The 16525-nt window shown below is 46.2% G+C and overlaps 1 protein-coding gene across 3 annotated transcripts in view; it reads right to left on the bottom strand.

Moving 5' to 3' along the window:
- LOC144135033 (uncharacterized) overlaps positions 1-11857 on the bottom strand; it is a 35119-nt gene extending 23262 nt beyond the window's left edge. The window contains exons 1-2 of one of the 3 annotated variants that reach the window (XM_077667803.1): positions 11537-11857; positions 1929-2096 (exon numbers count right to left, since the gene is read on the bottom strand). In XM_077667803.1, coding sequence (XP_077523929.1) covers positions 1929-2096; positions 11537-11764 — 396 coding nt within the window. In that variant the 5' untranslated portion in view covers positions 11765-11857. Of the gene's footprint in view, positions 1-1928; positions 2136-11536 lie in introns of all 3 variants that reach the window. The other 2 variants (XM_077667802.1, XM_077667804.1) reach the window with 2 other exon arrangements.
- Positions 11858-16525: the final 4668 nt, after the last annotated feature.

The raw sequence follows: 16525 nt of genomic DNA on the forward strand, positions 1-16525 counted from the left end.
AGTTTTTCTAGCACGATGTCCCCTCCATCCTTCAACAGATCTGCTGTTACCTGATCCTCCCCAGCTGCTTTTCCCCTTTTCATTGCCCATGCGCTGTGCGATGTCAGTGAACGTTAAAGATCCTCAGGTGGTCTATATTTTTCCTGGGACCTCCACTTTGGCACCTCTTTCTTGCTTTTTTCTCTGGGTCCCTCCTCTATCCCTTCCCTTACGGCGCGGTAGAGGTGTCCGCCGAGATTTGAGACATATATTGGACCATTTCCTTTCCCAAAAACTAATTTCAATTTCAGAAAGTCCACGCTGCAAAAAAATACCTTGAGTTTTTGTATGCCGCCTCCCTTCAACTGACACAACTCCATTTGATAGGGATAGGAAAATGCGGATGCGGACTTTAACACCCCACGAAAGTTTTTGGCCTATACAAAATTTAGTCCTGTTTTATGAAGCTCCACTCAACATGCGTTAGGATTGAAAACGTGTACAATCGTGAATTTGATACATGGGCAGCTTCTATGGGCAGCGCACAAAGATGGTTGCTCGTCCCGTGCAGCGGATGACCTTTCCGCACAGGCCTCTCGCCCACTGAAGCCGCGGCTAACGAATCATCTTTAGCCCATGAGATCGTGCTCATTGAAGCCAGTGCGGAGTTAAGCCTGGCTCAGTTAGAAAGGCGGGGCTTTCAGCTGTTTTTGATTGCCGCCTGTGTAATTCGATGATATTTTACTTGCTCGCTCTTCATTCATGCTCATCGTTTTATAGTTTGGTTATTGCTTTTTTTATTATTTCGGTCAGAGCACGTTGAATATGACCAACAGACTGAAAGAGAAAGGCAACCCACACAACTCTCACCATACGTTTCAGGAGCAGATTGGTTGCGCAGTCCAATTCTGTAATAACATTGGAGTGCCAAATTTCTGGTGACATTGTCATAATGCCCATGTGTCATAATATAACCCAGTAATAGGACCGCGGCAACCACGACACACTGTTACGGGAAAAGTTGGTCATGAAAGCAATTGTGGTTTCACATCGCTTCCGTCAAATTTCGATAAGTACGAAACCAAAATAATTTTAGAACAGCTCAGAACCCTATGAAAAGGCACTCGGGAAAAGTAAAAATTAAAAAAAGGAGTGCAGACTGGGTTAGGGGAATAAGTTGGGGTCAATAACAGCCTAACTCAGATCAAGAATGTGAGAGGGGCATGGGAAGCGAATCCAAGGCGAGGACAATATGACCGATGGCCGCTTAGGACAAACAGACGAGGTTCTGAGGAAAGTAGCCAGGTGGACTAAGTATTTTGAGCAGGTAAGGCGCATGCGGCTAGAACGGATACGGGGACCTCTTCTTGCACAGGAGAACATAAAGGGGCTGTGAAAAGAGGTCGCAACAAAGATGTGATGTGCCTAGGATGCTAAAGGACGCCGCTTCACAAATATCCTCCAGCAAGAATTTTTTAGATGCGTTTTGTGGAAGCTGAGTTATCTGTAGTCAAAATTTGAATTTCCTCGTCTTCGCGCCTTTCGCTCTCCTCTCGTCACTTTTTGCACGCTTAAACGTCGGCGCTTCTCCGCCGGCAGCCAACGCACGCGACACAATGCTAGCAGTCCGCGCTCACGTAACGAGTGCTACTGATGGAACAAGCGCCTATTCGAGCGAAAGCCCAGCACCGCAGGTCGCCGCTAGGCGCGGAAACAGCAGTTTTGAAATTTGCGATGTAAATTATGGGCTCGCGTTTGAGGTCTTGTACGCGGCATGAACGCTCGCTTGCCTGTACTCCACATAGTGCGAGCATTTTATAAACAATCTCAAAAGCCCTATTCAGATACACTTTAAAATTGAAAGCGCCATTGAAGTGCAGAAGACGCAGTTGGACAACTGATATGGATAAAAAAAAACAGCCGGCTGTAGACTATGTTGGGCTCCTCACCTCGTCGAAGTTTTCGCGTGTGTAGGCCATTACTGTCTCGACGAATTTCGGGTCTTTGTAGCGATGCGACAGCTGCGCGATGCTCAAGCAGTTCTCGGGCGCCAAGGACCGCAGCAACACGTGCAAGCACTTCTCCCGGACCACGTCCAGAAGCAGCATGTCCGCGGCCTGAAGGACGTCCAGGACATTGTGGCCGCTCACGAACAGCTGCAGCGCATGACTGAAGGCTATTCTGGCTCCACCTCCGGAAACGCTCAATCAGATTGTTCTCACATGGAGATTTGAGCATTCCAATCCGCAAGTATGCGGCACCCTTGGCCGCGACTCCAGGGACTGATATTTTACACGGAGCTCATACGAATTCGGTACCGGTTTACTAAAACGATTCCATGTTTGGTTCTTTTGTGTTCCACGGGTTGGCTTCCCGCGCTCTCCTAGATATGTGCCAACATGCCACGAGTTTGCTACCAATTTATCATCAGCAAGACTATAAATACTTAAACAGAATGGATTATAGGCCCTGCCGACATCGAAACTTGGCCTTCTCTGTCTGCTTCATTTTTTTAGTGCAATGTTTATTTGGGGACACCCCTTTCGGTGCACATTCCATGGTAGCATAATGCCGTGGGATCCAGTGAAGGCTGCGTTAACAGCTTCCAGTCCACTGCACTGGGTTGCTGCTGTAATTACACATCCATGTTTTTTAAGACTGCTGACGGAAAGGACGCTACTGGTTACTGCAGTTTCGCCGACCTGCACTGCCAGAAGGACCTTCAAAATGAGACTGGGCCACATATTCCGCAGCAAGATTGTGCCCAAGATGTATATCGGGCAGATTCGCGAATTGTAATGACTATTATGCTATCAGATGCAGCGATGGCGTAGAGTTAGAGCGCCCGCCTCGCGTGCAAGAGGACCGGGGCTCGAATCCCTGTGCCGCGCAATTCTCCACCGAGTTTGAAAAAAATTGGCTGTGGACTCGCTCGGCTATGCCAGGATTATACGTAGCGAAAGCTAAGGCATAGCGTGGGTTCTCCTCTGACGTCACGCCAGATGGCGAGGAGGTGGCGCCGTGGCTGGTCACGTGGTTCGTCACGCGGTTGGTCACATGGTGCGGTGCGACCACGGCGGTACTGCGAGCACCAGGAAATTGCGAGCAGGTGGCCAATGTAGCTTTCGCTACAAAACTGCGCATGTCTATGGAATTGCATAAGCAGGCCTTGGGTGCGGCCTGATCTCGGTGACCAGGACCGACAACCCACTCCCTCACCAGAATAGGATTTGGCCACCCTGGTGTAGTACTTGGCCACAACCTTTTATGATCAATCCAATTAACCCTCGGCCCTCATTCCCCAGTGGCTGCGGAGCAACTTACCAAGGGGGCTGTTAGACCTGTGACGCAGCAGACGGAGCTAAGAATCTCTGGCTCCGGACAGGCCGCCGTTGGAATCTAAACCTGGCAACGTTTAACGCAAGAACCTTAATTAATGAGGCTAGCATAGCAGTACTGTTCGAGGAACTAGCGGGCAATAAATGGGATGATAAAGGGGTTAGTCAAGTTATGAGGACCGGTTAGGTGTATACAGTACTGAAGTATGGGCACATACTGTGCTATTGCGGATTAGCGGGTAGACGAGAACTAGGTGTGGGATTCCTCATTAATCAGGATATAGCTTCATACTTTGCGCTCTACCTGGCATCATCGGAAAAGTGCGTTGTTGCGACCACAGAACGGTAAGGTCTCGAATTAGCGTAGACTTGAAAAAGGAAAGGAAGAAGCTAGTGAAAAGGAAGTCCATTAACGAGCTAGCGGTAAGAGGGAAAATAGAGGAATTCAGGATATCGCTGCAGATCAGATATTTTGCTTTAACTGAGGAAGACGATCTTAATACAATTAACAATAATCTGACAGCTATCATTACGGAGTGCGCAGTAGAGGTAGGCGGTAGGATGGTTCGACAGGATACCGGCAAGCTATCTCAGGAGATGAAAGATCTGATTAAGAAACGTCAAAGCATGAGGGCGTCTAACGCTACAGAAACAATAGAACTAGCAGAGCTATCGTAGTCAATAAATAAGCGCCAATTAGTCGACATAAGAAAATTTATTATGGAGAGAATCTAGCATGCACTAAACAACGGAGGTAGCCAAAAAGCGGTGAAGAGGAAAGTAGTCATAGTTAAAAAGCAGATGTATGCGTTAAGAGACAAAGAGGGCAATGTCATTAGCAATATGGATAAGCTAGTTAAAGTAGCCGAAGAGTTCTACCAAAATCTATGCAATAGTCAATGCAATCAGAACGTTAATGATAGATACAATAGCGCACAGCAATGCGTCATCCAACCAGAAACGAAAGAGGAAGTAAATAAAGCCTCAGGAGCAATGCAGAGGGGAAGAGCAGCTGGTGAGGATCAGGTAATAGCAGATCTGTTGAGGGACGGACGGAAAATTGTGCTAGAAAAAACTAGCCAACCTGCATACTCAATGGCTTATTACTTCGACCGTACCAGAAGCTTGGAAGAATGCAAACATTGTATTAATTCATAAAAGGGGAGACGCCAAGGACTTGAAAAATTAGACCGATCACCTGTCACCGATCACCATATAGAGTCAAGGCAACATAAGACTTTATTCAACCAAATTTTTAGGCACGATTCGTAAAGGATATTCCACAATAGATCATATTCACACTAACAATCAGGTGATAGAGAAACGCGCAGAATGTAGCCAACTCCTATATATAGCCCTCAGTGATTACGAGAAAGAATTTGACTGAGTGGAAACATCAGCAGTCATGGAGGCATTGCGGAATCAGGGTGTAGAATAGCCTTATGTCAAAATACTTGCAGATATATATAGCAACTGCACAGCTACCATAGTCCTCCATAAAGTCAGCAATAAACTTCGAATAAGGAAAGGCGTCAGGCAAGGAGACACGATCTCGCCAATGCTACTCGCCGCCAGTTTACAGGAGGTATTCCGGGGCCTGAATTGGGAACAGTTGGGGATAATAGTTAATAGAGAATACCTACATAATCTGCGATTCGCTGATGACATTGCCTTGTTGGGTCACTGAGGAGATGAACTTCAAATCATGATCAATGAGTTAAGCGGGGGCTACATGGGGCGTTTTTCTCCTGCGGTTATCGCACGCGAAAAAAAAAAACGCGCTGGCGGGACGCCGGCCAGGCTACATGAGGCGTACGAGCGGCGAACGCAGCCGCAGTGTGGCCAGACAAGGCAAAAATGTTTTGGCTACCACTAAATGAACGAACAATGCTTATATGTTGTTTTCTTGTGTTATAATTAATAAATTATGCAATAAATGCGCTACTAATATGTCTATACACATTACCAGGTATGTTTAGTATTGTATCGATATTTTTGTGGAAGTTCAGCGGAGAGAGTTGGCCGGAAATGTTTCGTCTGGCGACCTTGTGCGACTGAAACGGTGGACCGTTGCGGATTGCGCAGAGTTTCTATCTGACCTTCGTTCTGTACATTGCTTGTGGCTCTCGTTGCTGAAAACTAATTTTAAAAAGAGTTTTCATTTACTTCGCGCGGACGCCAAGCAGGAAGCGTTACTGCGAGGGAGAACGCGCCGCTTCTATTCTTGTGACCAAACCCAGTGTCCATGGGGGTACATCGGCGTCTTTTGTTGTTAAAGAAAAGATTATTGCTGATGAAGATGAGGGACCTAGAAGAAAAGAAGAAAAGAAAGAGGAAATTCTGGGTGCACCCCATCTGGCAAGTCAGAAAGGAGGAGGGTGAATACCACACCGCGGTAAGTAACTTGTCGGTCTGTAGCGATCGATCTCCTGTTGTGCGTTCGGGAACTTTAACTACCCCCAACTCTTCGTTTTGTCTTACCTGCTTCCTTCCTTTTTCTTGTGTTCGTCATTTTTTTGCTATGTTTTACATGATGTATCTATACCAACTCGCCCAGCTGAATGTTTTGCGGCTTGTGCTTGCCATAATCAAATTTTGTGCCAGTCGGAAGTCGTAATTCATAACAAGCATATTTTCCTTTTTTTTCCATGCTTAAGATGCCAGCTGAATGCCACCCACGTTATGTATTTATCACTCTTAAAAGTGCACGAATGGCTTCATACGAGCTGCATTAATTGCGATGAATCCAGGAACTCCGTGGTGTGTCATTGTAAGCGGCTGCATTCTCTAGCGTTGCTTTTCCGCATATGCCTGAGAAACGGGCTGCCGCGTCGGCAGCGGAGGCCAACGTAACCTTGACCAGTTTTGCTTCAGCACCTGCGGCGTTTTCGCATTGATTAAGATTCGCATCCGAGAGCTCAGAATGCACTCGGAAGTCACTTTGTTACGCTTGGTGTGTACCACTCCCGATTTTGCGTTAATGTCAACACACGCTGTTAAGAAACAGTACTTGGTAGAGAGGCTGGCGGTGTGACTTTATAAAACGGGACAATGTAAACTGTGGTCCGCGTCGCTAGAAAAATGCCCACTCCATTATTAATAATCACAAAATAAGCTCCACATCTCTGTACGTCACCTACCATTTGTGTAATGATGAAGGGTGGGATAAATATTTGGTGTCAGTTGGTAATTTTTGTTTCATTGTTGTCATTGCAGTTTCAAGTCATGAAGACAGATGAAGACATGTTCTTCCGATACTATCGGATGAGTCCGAAGCAATTTGACGAACTGCACAGCATTGTCCGCAGTGACCTGAGGAGGAATTTTGTTTGCCGGGAGCCTCTTTGCTCTGAAGAGAGACTTGCTATAACCCTCAGGTACTGTAGCACTTGTGACTGCAGTGACGCTCTCACACAACTTTTCAACTACTTTCTTATCGTACACAGGTACCTATCCTCGGGAATGGCAATCAAGCAGATAGCACTGACATTTCGAGTTGCACTAGCAACATGTCGGCTTGTGATTCACAATGCCTGCAGAGTGATCTGGAAGCACTTGGAGCCGCTCTACCTGCCTGTATGTATTTCTTGCCTAATTCTGTTCCTGACTCAGGTTGTCAAACTTTAATAGGCGATGTAGCAATCTTAAGTTTGCATGAAAGAGCCAAAAGGGCAAAAGTGAAGAGCATTGTAGTGGCTTAAATGAACTAATTCAGAAAGCAAGACCATTTTTAGCATCTCTCACTTCCAAACCATCCGCCCAAATATTCAGGTTTGCTCTTTTTTTTCATTTAGGAGCCAGGGCCTGCACAATGGGAGGAATCTGCACAAGAATTCAGCAGGCGTTGGAACTTTCCTCATTGTGTAGGAGCAGTAGACGGAAAGCACGTCCAGATTACTGCACCACCAAATTCTGGAAGCAGCTTTTTCAACTATAAGGTACTGTTCACTCCATAAGCTGAACCAGATGTCATAAATATACAAGGCGTGCTCATGCATGTCTAATGTTCTCCTTTTATTAGGGGACATTCTCTATTGTTTTGATGGCCATCGTGGATGCAAAGTACAAGTTCATGATGGTAGATGTCGGTGCAACAGGCCGACACAGTGACGGCGGAGTCTTCAAATCGTGCACATTTGGAAAAAAGCTCAATGATGGCGTCGTGGCCCTACCAGCAGCAGCACGCCTTCCAAAAAGCCAGAAGGTTGCGCCGCATGTTTTTGTCGGGGACGAAGCATGTTGGAATGCTTCGTCTCCGACTGAGGACAGATTTTTTGCGTCCATTCCCGGGCAAAGGCTTGCTGCCAATCCAGAGGGTGTTCAACTACCGGCTGAGCAGAGCAAGGTATTGAATGCCATTGTAAAAATATGGCATTTTTTTATTTGTGTTGTTGGAAAAAAAAGGACGAACTCAAGTGTTCTTGCACTGCTTTTCATGCCCAGCGATGGCTCAGTACAGTATCTTATGCTGTGATTGAGTGACAAGGAAGCAAGAGAAAATTGTTTTCTGCAGTACATACTTCTCGTTCCGGCCTGTAAAAAAACTAAGTTTTAAACACCTTTTCTTGATAGTGTGTTTTCTTCTTTGTAATGATTCATGAGGCATTATAACCATAAATCACCACATTGTATTTGTCCACGACCAATGCATAGTTTAAAAATGAATTCCTTTAGTCACGCTGTTCCGGCATAAATAGCCAAATGGTGGCTTCGATACTACAGTTATACACAGGTCGCATGAGGCACAAGAAAACTGCAATATGGTTCCCGTTTTTTTCATTCATTGTCACACTTTCTTTTGAGGCAGCATTATTTAGTATTATGGTGAATTAAGGCAATGAAGCAGTGAATAAAGCACTAAAGTTTGGTGTGTATGCACCTTTAAAACAAGATTTAGCAAATGTTCTCTCATGCGATATTCTTTCAATTACTAATAGATGAAGTACACTCAGAGAAACTTCTTTGAAGTAAAATAACTTGTGTAATGCTAAAGCACAGCTGCAAATAATCATGTTTTTACAAAATGTGCAGGCGCATCGTGGAAAATGCCTTTGGCATTTTGACAGCTCGTTGGAGAATCTTGCTTGGGCCCATGAACCTTCTGCCCCAAAATGCAACCTTTGCTGTCCTGGCTTGCTGCGCTCTCCATAACTTCATCTCTTCTGCCCGGGAAACAACCTACTGTCCACCAGGCTATGTGGATTCCGAGGATGATTACGGGAATATCGTCCCAGGCCAGTGGAGAAGTGATGCTGTGTCAAGCAGCCTGCTTGACCTTGAAACAACGCAGTCTAGAAACTACAGAGCAAGTGCTGCGGACAGAAGAAATCTTTTCGCCCAGTACTTTTTTAATGAAGGTGTCGTTTCGTGGCAGTGGGCTCACACTGGACTTGCAGTGCCACAGAATCCATAGTGGATTTAAAGCACCCATTTTCACTATACGAGGTCTTTTAGAAAACTATCTGATGGGCATTTATTCAGGGTTATCATGAAATGTATACTTCGCTATGAATTGCAGCAGATCCATTTCCATGTCCCGTTTCGCATGTTTCGGGCACGCACGCAGCTTGTGGGCAACTAGCTGCCCATAGACTGACGCTTGGTCCTTGTCCTCAGTTATCAAGGCGTCAACTTTTTCAATGTCGTCCTGCCACCGAGACCTCTCTTTCGTTTTCTTTCCTGTACCAGACCGAGGAGCTGCCAGGGTTCTTGCAGCGGTGCTGGCTTGTGAGCTCCCGTTTGGTGTGTGTGGCTCTGGGCTGGTACTTCTTGAGGGCACAAGTGGAGAGAAAGCACCATCTTCAGGAGGTTCTGCTCCATCTTGAATAAAGAAAAGAATTGCAAATTTTAAGCACTCAGAAAGGTTTTTGGATCATTTGAAAGAGTGGAAAAGTAAAGAAATGATTTGTAAACTTCCCATGCTGCTTCTTCAAATGAAAGCATGTATTTCAGAACAGAGCCCACACGTAGGACCGAGCTCACACAGGACAAGATGGTGTTCAGCATAACTTGAATGCAGTGCATACAATGATCGCTTCCTGCTTTTAACTAAACCACTTTGCAGTGTTTCAGCATCAGAAGTAAATAAATTATTTTCACATCTGAGAGACTTCACTGCTGGCTCATTATATTGCAAGTGTGGGTACTTGTGAACGACAGTGTTTGCAGGTGCATAGCAGCATAACTGGAATGTAAATTTGCACCTTCTGTTTCACTGTAGATCGATTCCAGGACCGACTCTGCAGTTTCACCGTCCTGCACATGGCTGTTTGAGAAGATGCTGAAAGAAAAATTAAGCGTCAGATGACACGGAACACCACACGGTTTACATTTCACAATTTGGTTTCTCGAATGTTTTATTGATTTCCTTGTTTGGAAGCACAGGCCTCGTATTGAAATGCAATTGATTAGCCTAGTGGTGGGCCCAACAAATGTGTGTGCATAACAAGACAGAAATTTCAACATCTACTGTACAACAGTTTCTATGCCGTTTGGTCTTACTGAGAATATGCTTTTACCTGCCCAGCATCCTTATGTTGCTACATAAGGCTTTCTTCAGCTCCTTTTGCAAGTAAGTTATTTCGAAAAGTAACCCACGAAGCATTGGGGACATACCTGCCAATATCCACCTGATCTTTTAGAAACATCATCATGTGGAAATAGGGCCACTTCACGTGCTGTGCATCAGCAGCTCCCGAGCCACTTGGCGCACCAGTCTTCCACGCGCGGTGCTTCTTCGTGAATGTATCACGAAGGCTCTTACACCGCCCCTGTAGATTATTGTCTGCAAGTAGAATTGCACAGATTAACCTCGGTTTACTACCACACATTACCATCAAATAAAACAGTTAAATATAATAGTTTTGTAATATCAATGACAGCTGTTTATTGCACAAGCATGCCAGTATTTTATCTTGGCTTCCATTGACGTGGTTGGTTATTTAAGCAAGTCGGCGCGGATATACCGCGCGTCCCTTTTTATCTGACCTGGTTGTAAAACAAAGTTATTGCACTGTGTCTTGCTAGAAATACTAGTAGCAATGCAACCATACCTTCCGGGTCACATCCAACTTCGGTGGCCACTTCGGCCCACGCCGCCATCCTCTTCCTCTGCTCCTTGAAATCCTTCCTTGTGCTGTCCCACAATATGGGACGCTTCTGTATCGCGCCTATAAGTTTGTCGTTAAACTCCACGCGTGGTGCTTTCGCCGACGTAGCCATGGTGGTGACCAGCGCACGCGCGCGAAGTGTTCAAGGGACGGCAAGGAACGGTGAAGCGGCTGGCGCTCCCGCCGAAAACAAACGGAAGTGACTCCGACAGGCACTTCCGGTAGCGTCAGACGCGTGCGCGCCGCGTCAAAATCTAGCCGGTCCTGATCGGCGGCGGCGGGCGTTTTTCTCGACGCCGGGCGTCAAATCGGCGCCGTCAGGCGAAAATCGCCTCAAAAACGCTCCATGTATCCCGGGCTTTAGACCTACAGAATCGAACGGCGTGTCTAAAAATTAACATGAAAACGAAAGTAATGTTCAACACTCTAGCAAGAAAACAGCAGATCACAAATGGCAGCGAGGTGCTGGAAGTGGTAAAGGAATACGACTACTTAGTACAGGTAGTGACAGCTGATCAGAATCATGAGAGTTAAGTGACTAGAATGATAAGAGTGGGGTGGAGTGCATATGGCAGGCTCTCTCAGATCATGAACCACTATCCCTCAAGGGAGAAGTGTAAAACAGCTGTATCTGTACCTACGGGGCAGAAACGTAGAGGCTAACGAAAAGGATTTAGCTTAAGTTAAGGACAACGCAGCCAGCCATGGAAAGAAAAATGATAGGTGTAACGTTACAAAACCGGAAGCGGGCAGAGTGGGTGAGGAAACAAACGCGGGTTAATTACATCCTAGTCGGAATAAAGAGGTAGAAATGGGCTTGGGCAGGGCATGTAATGCGAAGGCAAGACAACCGCTGGTTCTTAAGGGTAACGGAGTGGATTCCAAAAGGAGGCAAACGTAGCAGGGCACGGCAGAAGGTTAGGTGGGTGGATCAGATTAAGAAGCTTGTAGGGTTAGGGTGGGCGCATCTGGCAAAGGATAGGGTTAATCGGATAGACATGGGAGAGGCCTTTGCCCTGCAGTGGGTGTAGTCAGGCTGATGATGGTGATGAATATGTCATCATCCTTCCCATATAGCATAGCAAAGTTCTCTATGTCGCGAGCACTGACCTGGTCCGTGTACAAAAAGGTAAGCAGCACGTCGAGCGCACCGCCCGTGACCCCGGAGACGAGGACGTCCCTGGGCGAGCCGTTATCCTCTCCGAAAAGGGCCCGGAAGTAGGGGCTCGACACGCGGAGGAAGCCACGCTGCGCCCGGAATTCGGCGCCGTCCGTCGTGCGGAGGCGGCAGTCTGCGGTCAAGACGCCGCCAGGAAGCAGCCCGCAGTGCCAGAACATGACGGCTGCTCAGACGAGTGAAGCTCCGCTGGCCCCTGGTCCCGACTGCGATGACGTAGCACAAGGCGCGTGCTACGCGGATGCTACCGTTTCCTCTCCTTCGTCTCACAAGCGTGTTCCTAAATTACTCGTCTTCTTCACGGTAGTGCAATAAACCGTAGAACAATGCCAGTCGCCAAATTTGCGTTATCACTTGTGCTCACCTTGAAAATGAGGATGCTGCGCTTAAGAAGGCGGACAACAGAAGAATAAGTTATCCGCAGTATCCCCACTTTCAAGATGAACATCCACCAACTAGTTGAGCTTGCTCCTGAACTGTTTACCTCATTATTACAATGTCTCAGAGGTCCACCTCATGCTTTCCTGTTGCAACCTCTTTAAGACTGAAATTCTGAGTGGCCCTGGTTTCCCCCATTGTAGGCGAGCGAGAGCACCTTTCGTAACCACGCTCAAGGAGCGGAGGAGCAAGTTGCGTGAAGAAACTGTTGAAGTCACTGTAATATGTACATTTGTGAGATACCTTCGTACTCTCAGAGTAAAATTTTGTTATCCTCAGTTAAAATTCTGCAATAAAGCCCTGCAACATCTGTGTTCTAAAACCAGATCCCAAAGAACGACCCCTTTTTGGACGGGAGCTGTTGAAAAAGCGAGAGCATTCATTGCGCATGAAGTAGAAGCAGGTCTGCTTCAAACGTAATCAGTTTTTGAGGAGATTTTGTGAAGGCTAAAAAAAAACTCCACTCGGCTACAGCGATAGCAGGAACTGTTCTTTGCAGTCAACGAAGGCACGAATAATGATCAGTCTTGGCTACGCACGATTGAAAGATGGGGACAAACTTTTGTAATAAGGCGCTCAAAGCACCTGCGACAATCTGGAGGACCTAAGAAATAGTGTCCAGCGAATATATCATTGCTGAAATATTCTGTCGCCTCTGGAGTAGAAAGAAGAGATAAATCTGTGTGCCTTTGGCTATAAACAATAAACAAGCAAATATCAATGAGGAAATAGAGCTGCGCGGCAATACAAACCCATTTGAAGTGTGGCTTGTTTAGAATGTGTTGATGCATTATTCATGGCTAGGGTTTCAGGTGGATTTTTGCTGTGAGAGCAATAGAAGAGAGAACTAGCTATGTCGAACACTCCTCAAATCTTATTTCTATGACAGAGGGCATTGGCAAAAGTTGCGATATGACAGATGCTACATGCCAGGTGAGCCTTTTTCTAAACTGTGGGATATCAATCCAGGCAGCCTAAAAAGCTTCGTCGGAGAGGACAACCAACCATTAAAGACTGGCCAGTTCCTTACAGGTGAGACGTGTCAAGAGTTAAGACGTGCTGGAAATTAATTGCAGGCCACGGTGCGAACGAGTTGCCCCCCAGAGGCAGTGGCGCGTTTCACGATGTGGTTGATATCTACGATCTATACTATTCATTTTTTTATGCGTGTTTTGTTTTGCTGTTTGGTTGATGTGAAATTAGCTTGGATTAGGTCTACATGCCCATGATCATTGCCGAGGTAGTTTGCTTTTTACAATCAATTGTAGATATTCATATTATTTTGCGTATTTGACAGAGTCTAAAAAGAAAAGAGTAATTAAAATAATGAAAACACGGACGGGCCAGAAAACAAATTATGACGCCGGCAATGAGCACCAGCCGACATATGATACAATGATTATGCTCAAAAAGACGCAACATTCGTGGGGTTTCTACACCCACAATATCCCAGCGTTCACTTTCCGATGCACAAATGCGAAATTATTATGAACTGGACTACCCATTCTGCGGAAGCCTTCGGTCGGTTTGAGTTGAGAAAGTTCCCGCAAAGTGCAAGGAACAGGCTATATGCGGGCCTCCTGCTTACCATTGCCGATAATAAAATTTTCCTTCTCTCTCTCATATTATTAAAGCAGTGGCGTGATCGCACCTCTAGGGGCGGCACCCCATGCAGGATGCAGCCCTGAACCGCTGCTGCAGGTCCCACTCGGCTCCACCGACGCTTTTTGACAGCTACGACGACGCCAGACACGCTTTGGCCACTGTACTCAACGGCGAGCTCACGAACTATGAGCACGAAATATATAGTACCATGCGAAAACAGCATGTTTTGTTCTGCATCTAGATTTGTGTACATCGCAATAATCAGCTTGGTGCTTAGAGTACGTCATTCATAATTTACTGTGAAGCAATATTGTCACCCAACACGGCAGCTATTTCTAAGCCGGACACGACACACTGTGTAAACAGGATCAATGTTATCTTTGTAGCCTACACCTGAAAATTATATTAAGCAGAGTCTTTTTCTCAACTCGTACACGGCTATTACCATTGAACTGTAACGAGTTGACAACCAAGATATATGGGTACCTAGCACGTACCTAAACGTCCACCGTTAGTTAGCTTGCAGTCCCCCATAAAACAGGTGTTAACACGATACCGGTTTAACGTCGTTGTTAGTAATGACTTGTAAAAACACCTTTTTTCTTTTCAGAACACTTCAGACGCTTGATCGCTTTTATTATGAGGTCTTTTGCAAAGCGCAGTTATGTGAAGATTGTAAAGCAAGTAAAAGCGTACATTTAAGTGCAAATTTGCGACGAATGTCCCCCAGAAATTTTTGAAGTCATAGTACATTTCAGGTGCAAAAGTCTGAAGCAGAAAATGTCGACAGCCGCCGCGGTAGCTCAATGGTTATGGTGGCTGGTGACTGATCTGAATTACGAGGGTTCGCTCCAGGCCATGGCGCCTGCGTGTATATAGGCGAAACGCAAGGTGCTCAAGTAGAGCGCAATCTTATTGCACGTTAAAGAACCCAAGGTGGCCGAAATTATCGGAAGTCCTCAAGTACTGGGTCCGTCATAGGGCGTGTTGGTTTCGGAATTAAAATATGATATACCATACATCAGCCGTATCTTCTCTGTAGGACAAGAGTGAAACCATATTGAATATACGGCGCCTGTGCGGGCAGTAGGAACAACTCATTTATGTACGCTAAACGCATAAGAGTTTCGCATCACGTAACATAAGTCACATGGAATTTATACCAAACCACACGGGCGATATCACGTATTTCAATGATATGAAAGGCTTGCTGTTAGAGTGTACTTTCTAGGAGATATGTCTCAGGGACTTGACAACAGCAGTATGCGGTCATAGGTCTCACGGTTTCTCGCGATCGCCTCATCGGGCTAATACACTTCGCAAAAAAATGTCGGACTCCCACCTCTGCAAACGTGCTCTCGAGCCAGCGCCTAATAGTGGAGCTATCGGATTCCGTTGCCTGCCACTGGTCTGGAATTCCATATCATACGCCCATTCTACGCAGAACGCATCTTTAGGGAAAATCCAAGCGCAGCGCTTAGATCTGTAAATTTAGCTTTACCTGATGCACAACACCTACTTGTCCACACACTTGCCTTTAGCAAACCTTGTTTCTATATAAGCAGCATGCGCTAATGGCCATAGACTAGTGTTCCCGCAGCGAGAACTAAGAATCGAAGCGCAGTAGACGGGGAGACGTGCCGTGAATTAGATTCCGCTAACGCAACCCCAGTGTTGTCTCCCGCCATAGGCGACGTGCGTCCAAGACCACGTCCCGAATAACGGTGCAGTTTCATCGTCATCTCTAAATTGAAAGGAACAGAAGAAAAAGGTAAGGCCGTGTTTGAAATCAACGTTCCATCATTCCTTTCAGTGGCCAGTAGACGTACGCGAGCTTGCAAGGTACTTGCAGCCATTTTTCCCGCCTTTCTAACATGTTCCCGGCAAAATATGAAAGGATGGCTATACTAAGGACGTGTCTGATCTGCGTCATTCGTTGATGCATTCGCTTCTATGAGTGTCTGGAAACATAAGCACACTGGCATTAAATAAGAACCCTCAACTTTTTAAGTAATTTTATGTTCGGAAGATGTCTATCCTTGAAGAACGCTTGTTTTCTAGTTTCCTAAAAAGCAGCATCCTCGGGCATTTGAGAAGGCGCGCGCGCGAACGCACGCACGCACGCACGCACACACGCACACACACACACGCACGCACACACACACACGCACACACGCACGCACACGCACACGCACACACGCACGCACGCACGCACGCACGCACACACACACACACACACACACACGCGCGCGCGCGCGCGCACGCACACACACATTTTGCCGCGTTTATCAGACCGCCCGTACTCTAAAGGTTACTAAAGAGCATCCTGGAAAAATTGGTTTTCGCTTTCGTTTTTTTTTCGTGTTTCCGTGAATGAACACTTGCAGTCGCAAGTAAAAAAAGGCGGCAATTTAGCCCACCAAAAAAATAAACTCAGGGACTATTTGCTTCAGCGAGAATCAGCCTGAAGACTCTGAAATGGCGAATGAAAACAATATAATCCATGAAGTCACCCAGAGCAACCTTCAATACCTTTTTTTTACGTGACACAATAAATAGTTTAATAAAACCACTACAATATTTTGGTTCAGAAAACGTATCGCCCAAATAGCAAGCTAGCAAGAAGCCATGTATGTCTAATGCCGAGAGAGAGAGTAAACATTTATTTGTAAAAAAACAGACACGAGCGGATTGTGGGTGGGATCTGCAGTCTAAGTCTTCATTGGCTTCCACCGACGCTTTGGCCATGGCGACTAACGCCTCGTGGTTTTCCAGGGTGCCGCTGGCCAGTGTGAGCTCCCTCTGGTCCAGCGCCGCGTTGTGCGGCTTTATGTGGTTCGGCTTAGCTGAGCATGTCGAGAGCGTGAATGTGGAAAGTT

This window comes from Amblyomma americanum, chromosome 5 (genome assembly GCF_052857255.1).
Source record: "Amblyomma americanum isolate KBUSLIRL-KWMA chromosome 5, ASM5285725v1, whole genome shotgun sequence".
Lineage (NCBI taxonomy): Eukaryota > Metazoa > Arthropoda > Arachnida > Ixodida > Ixodidae > Amblyomma > Amblyomma americanum.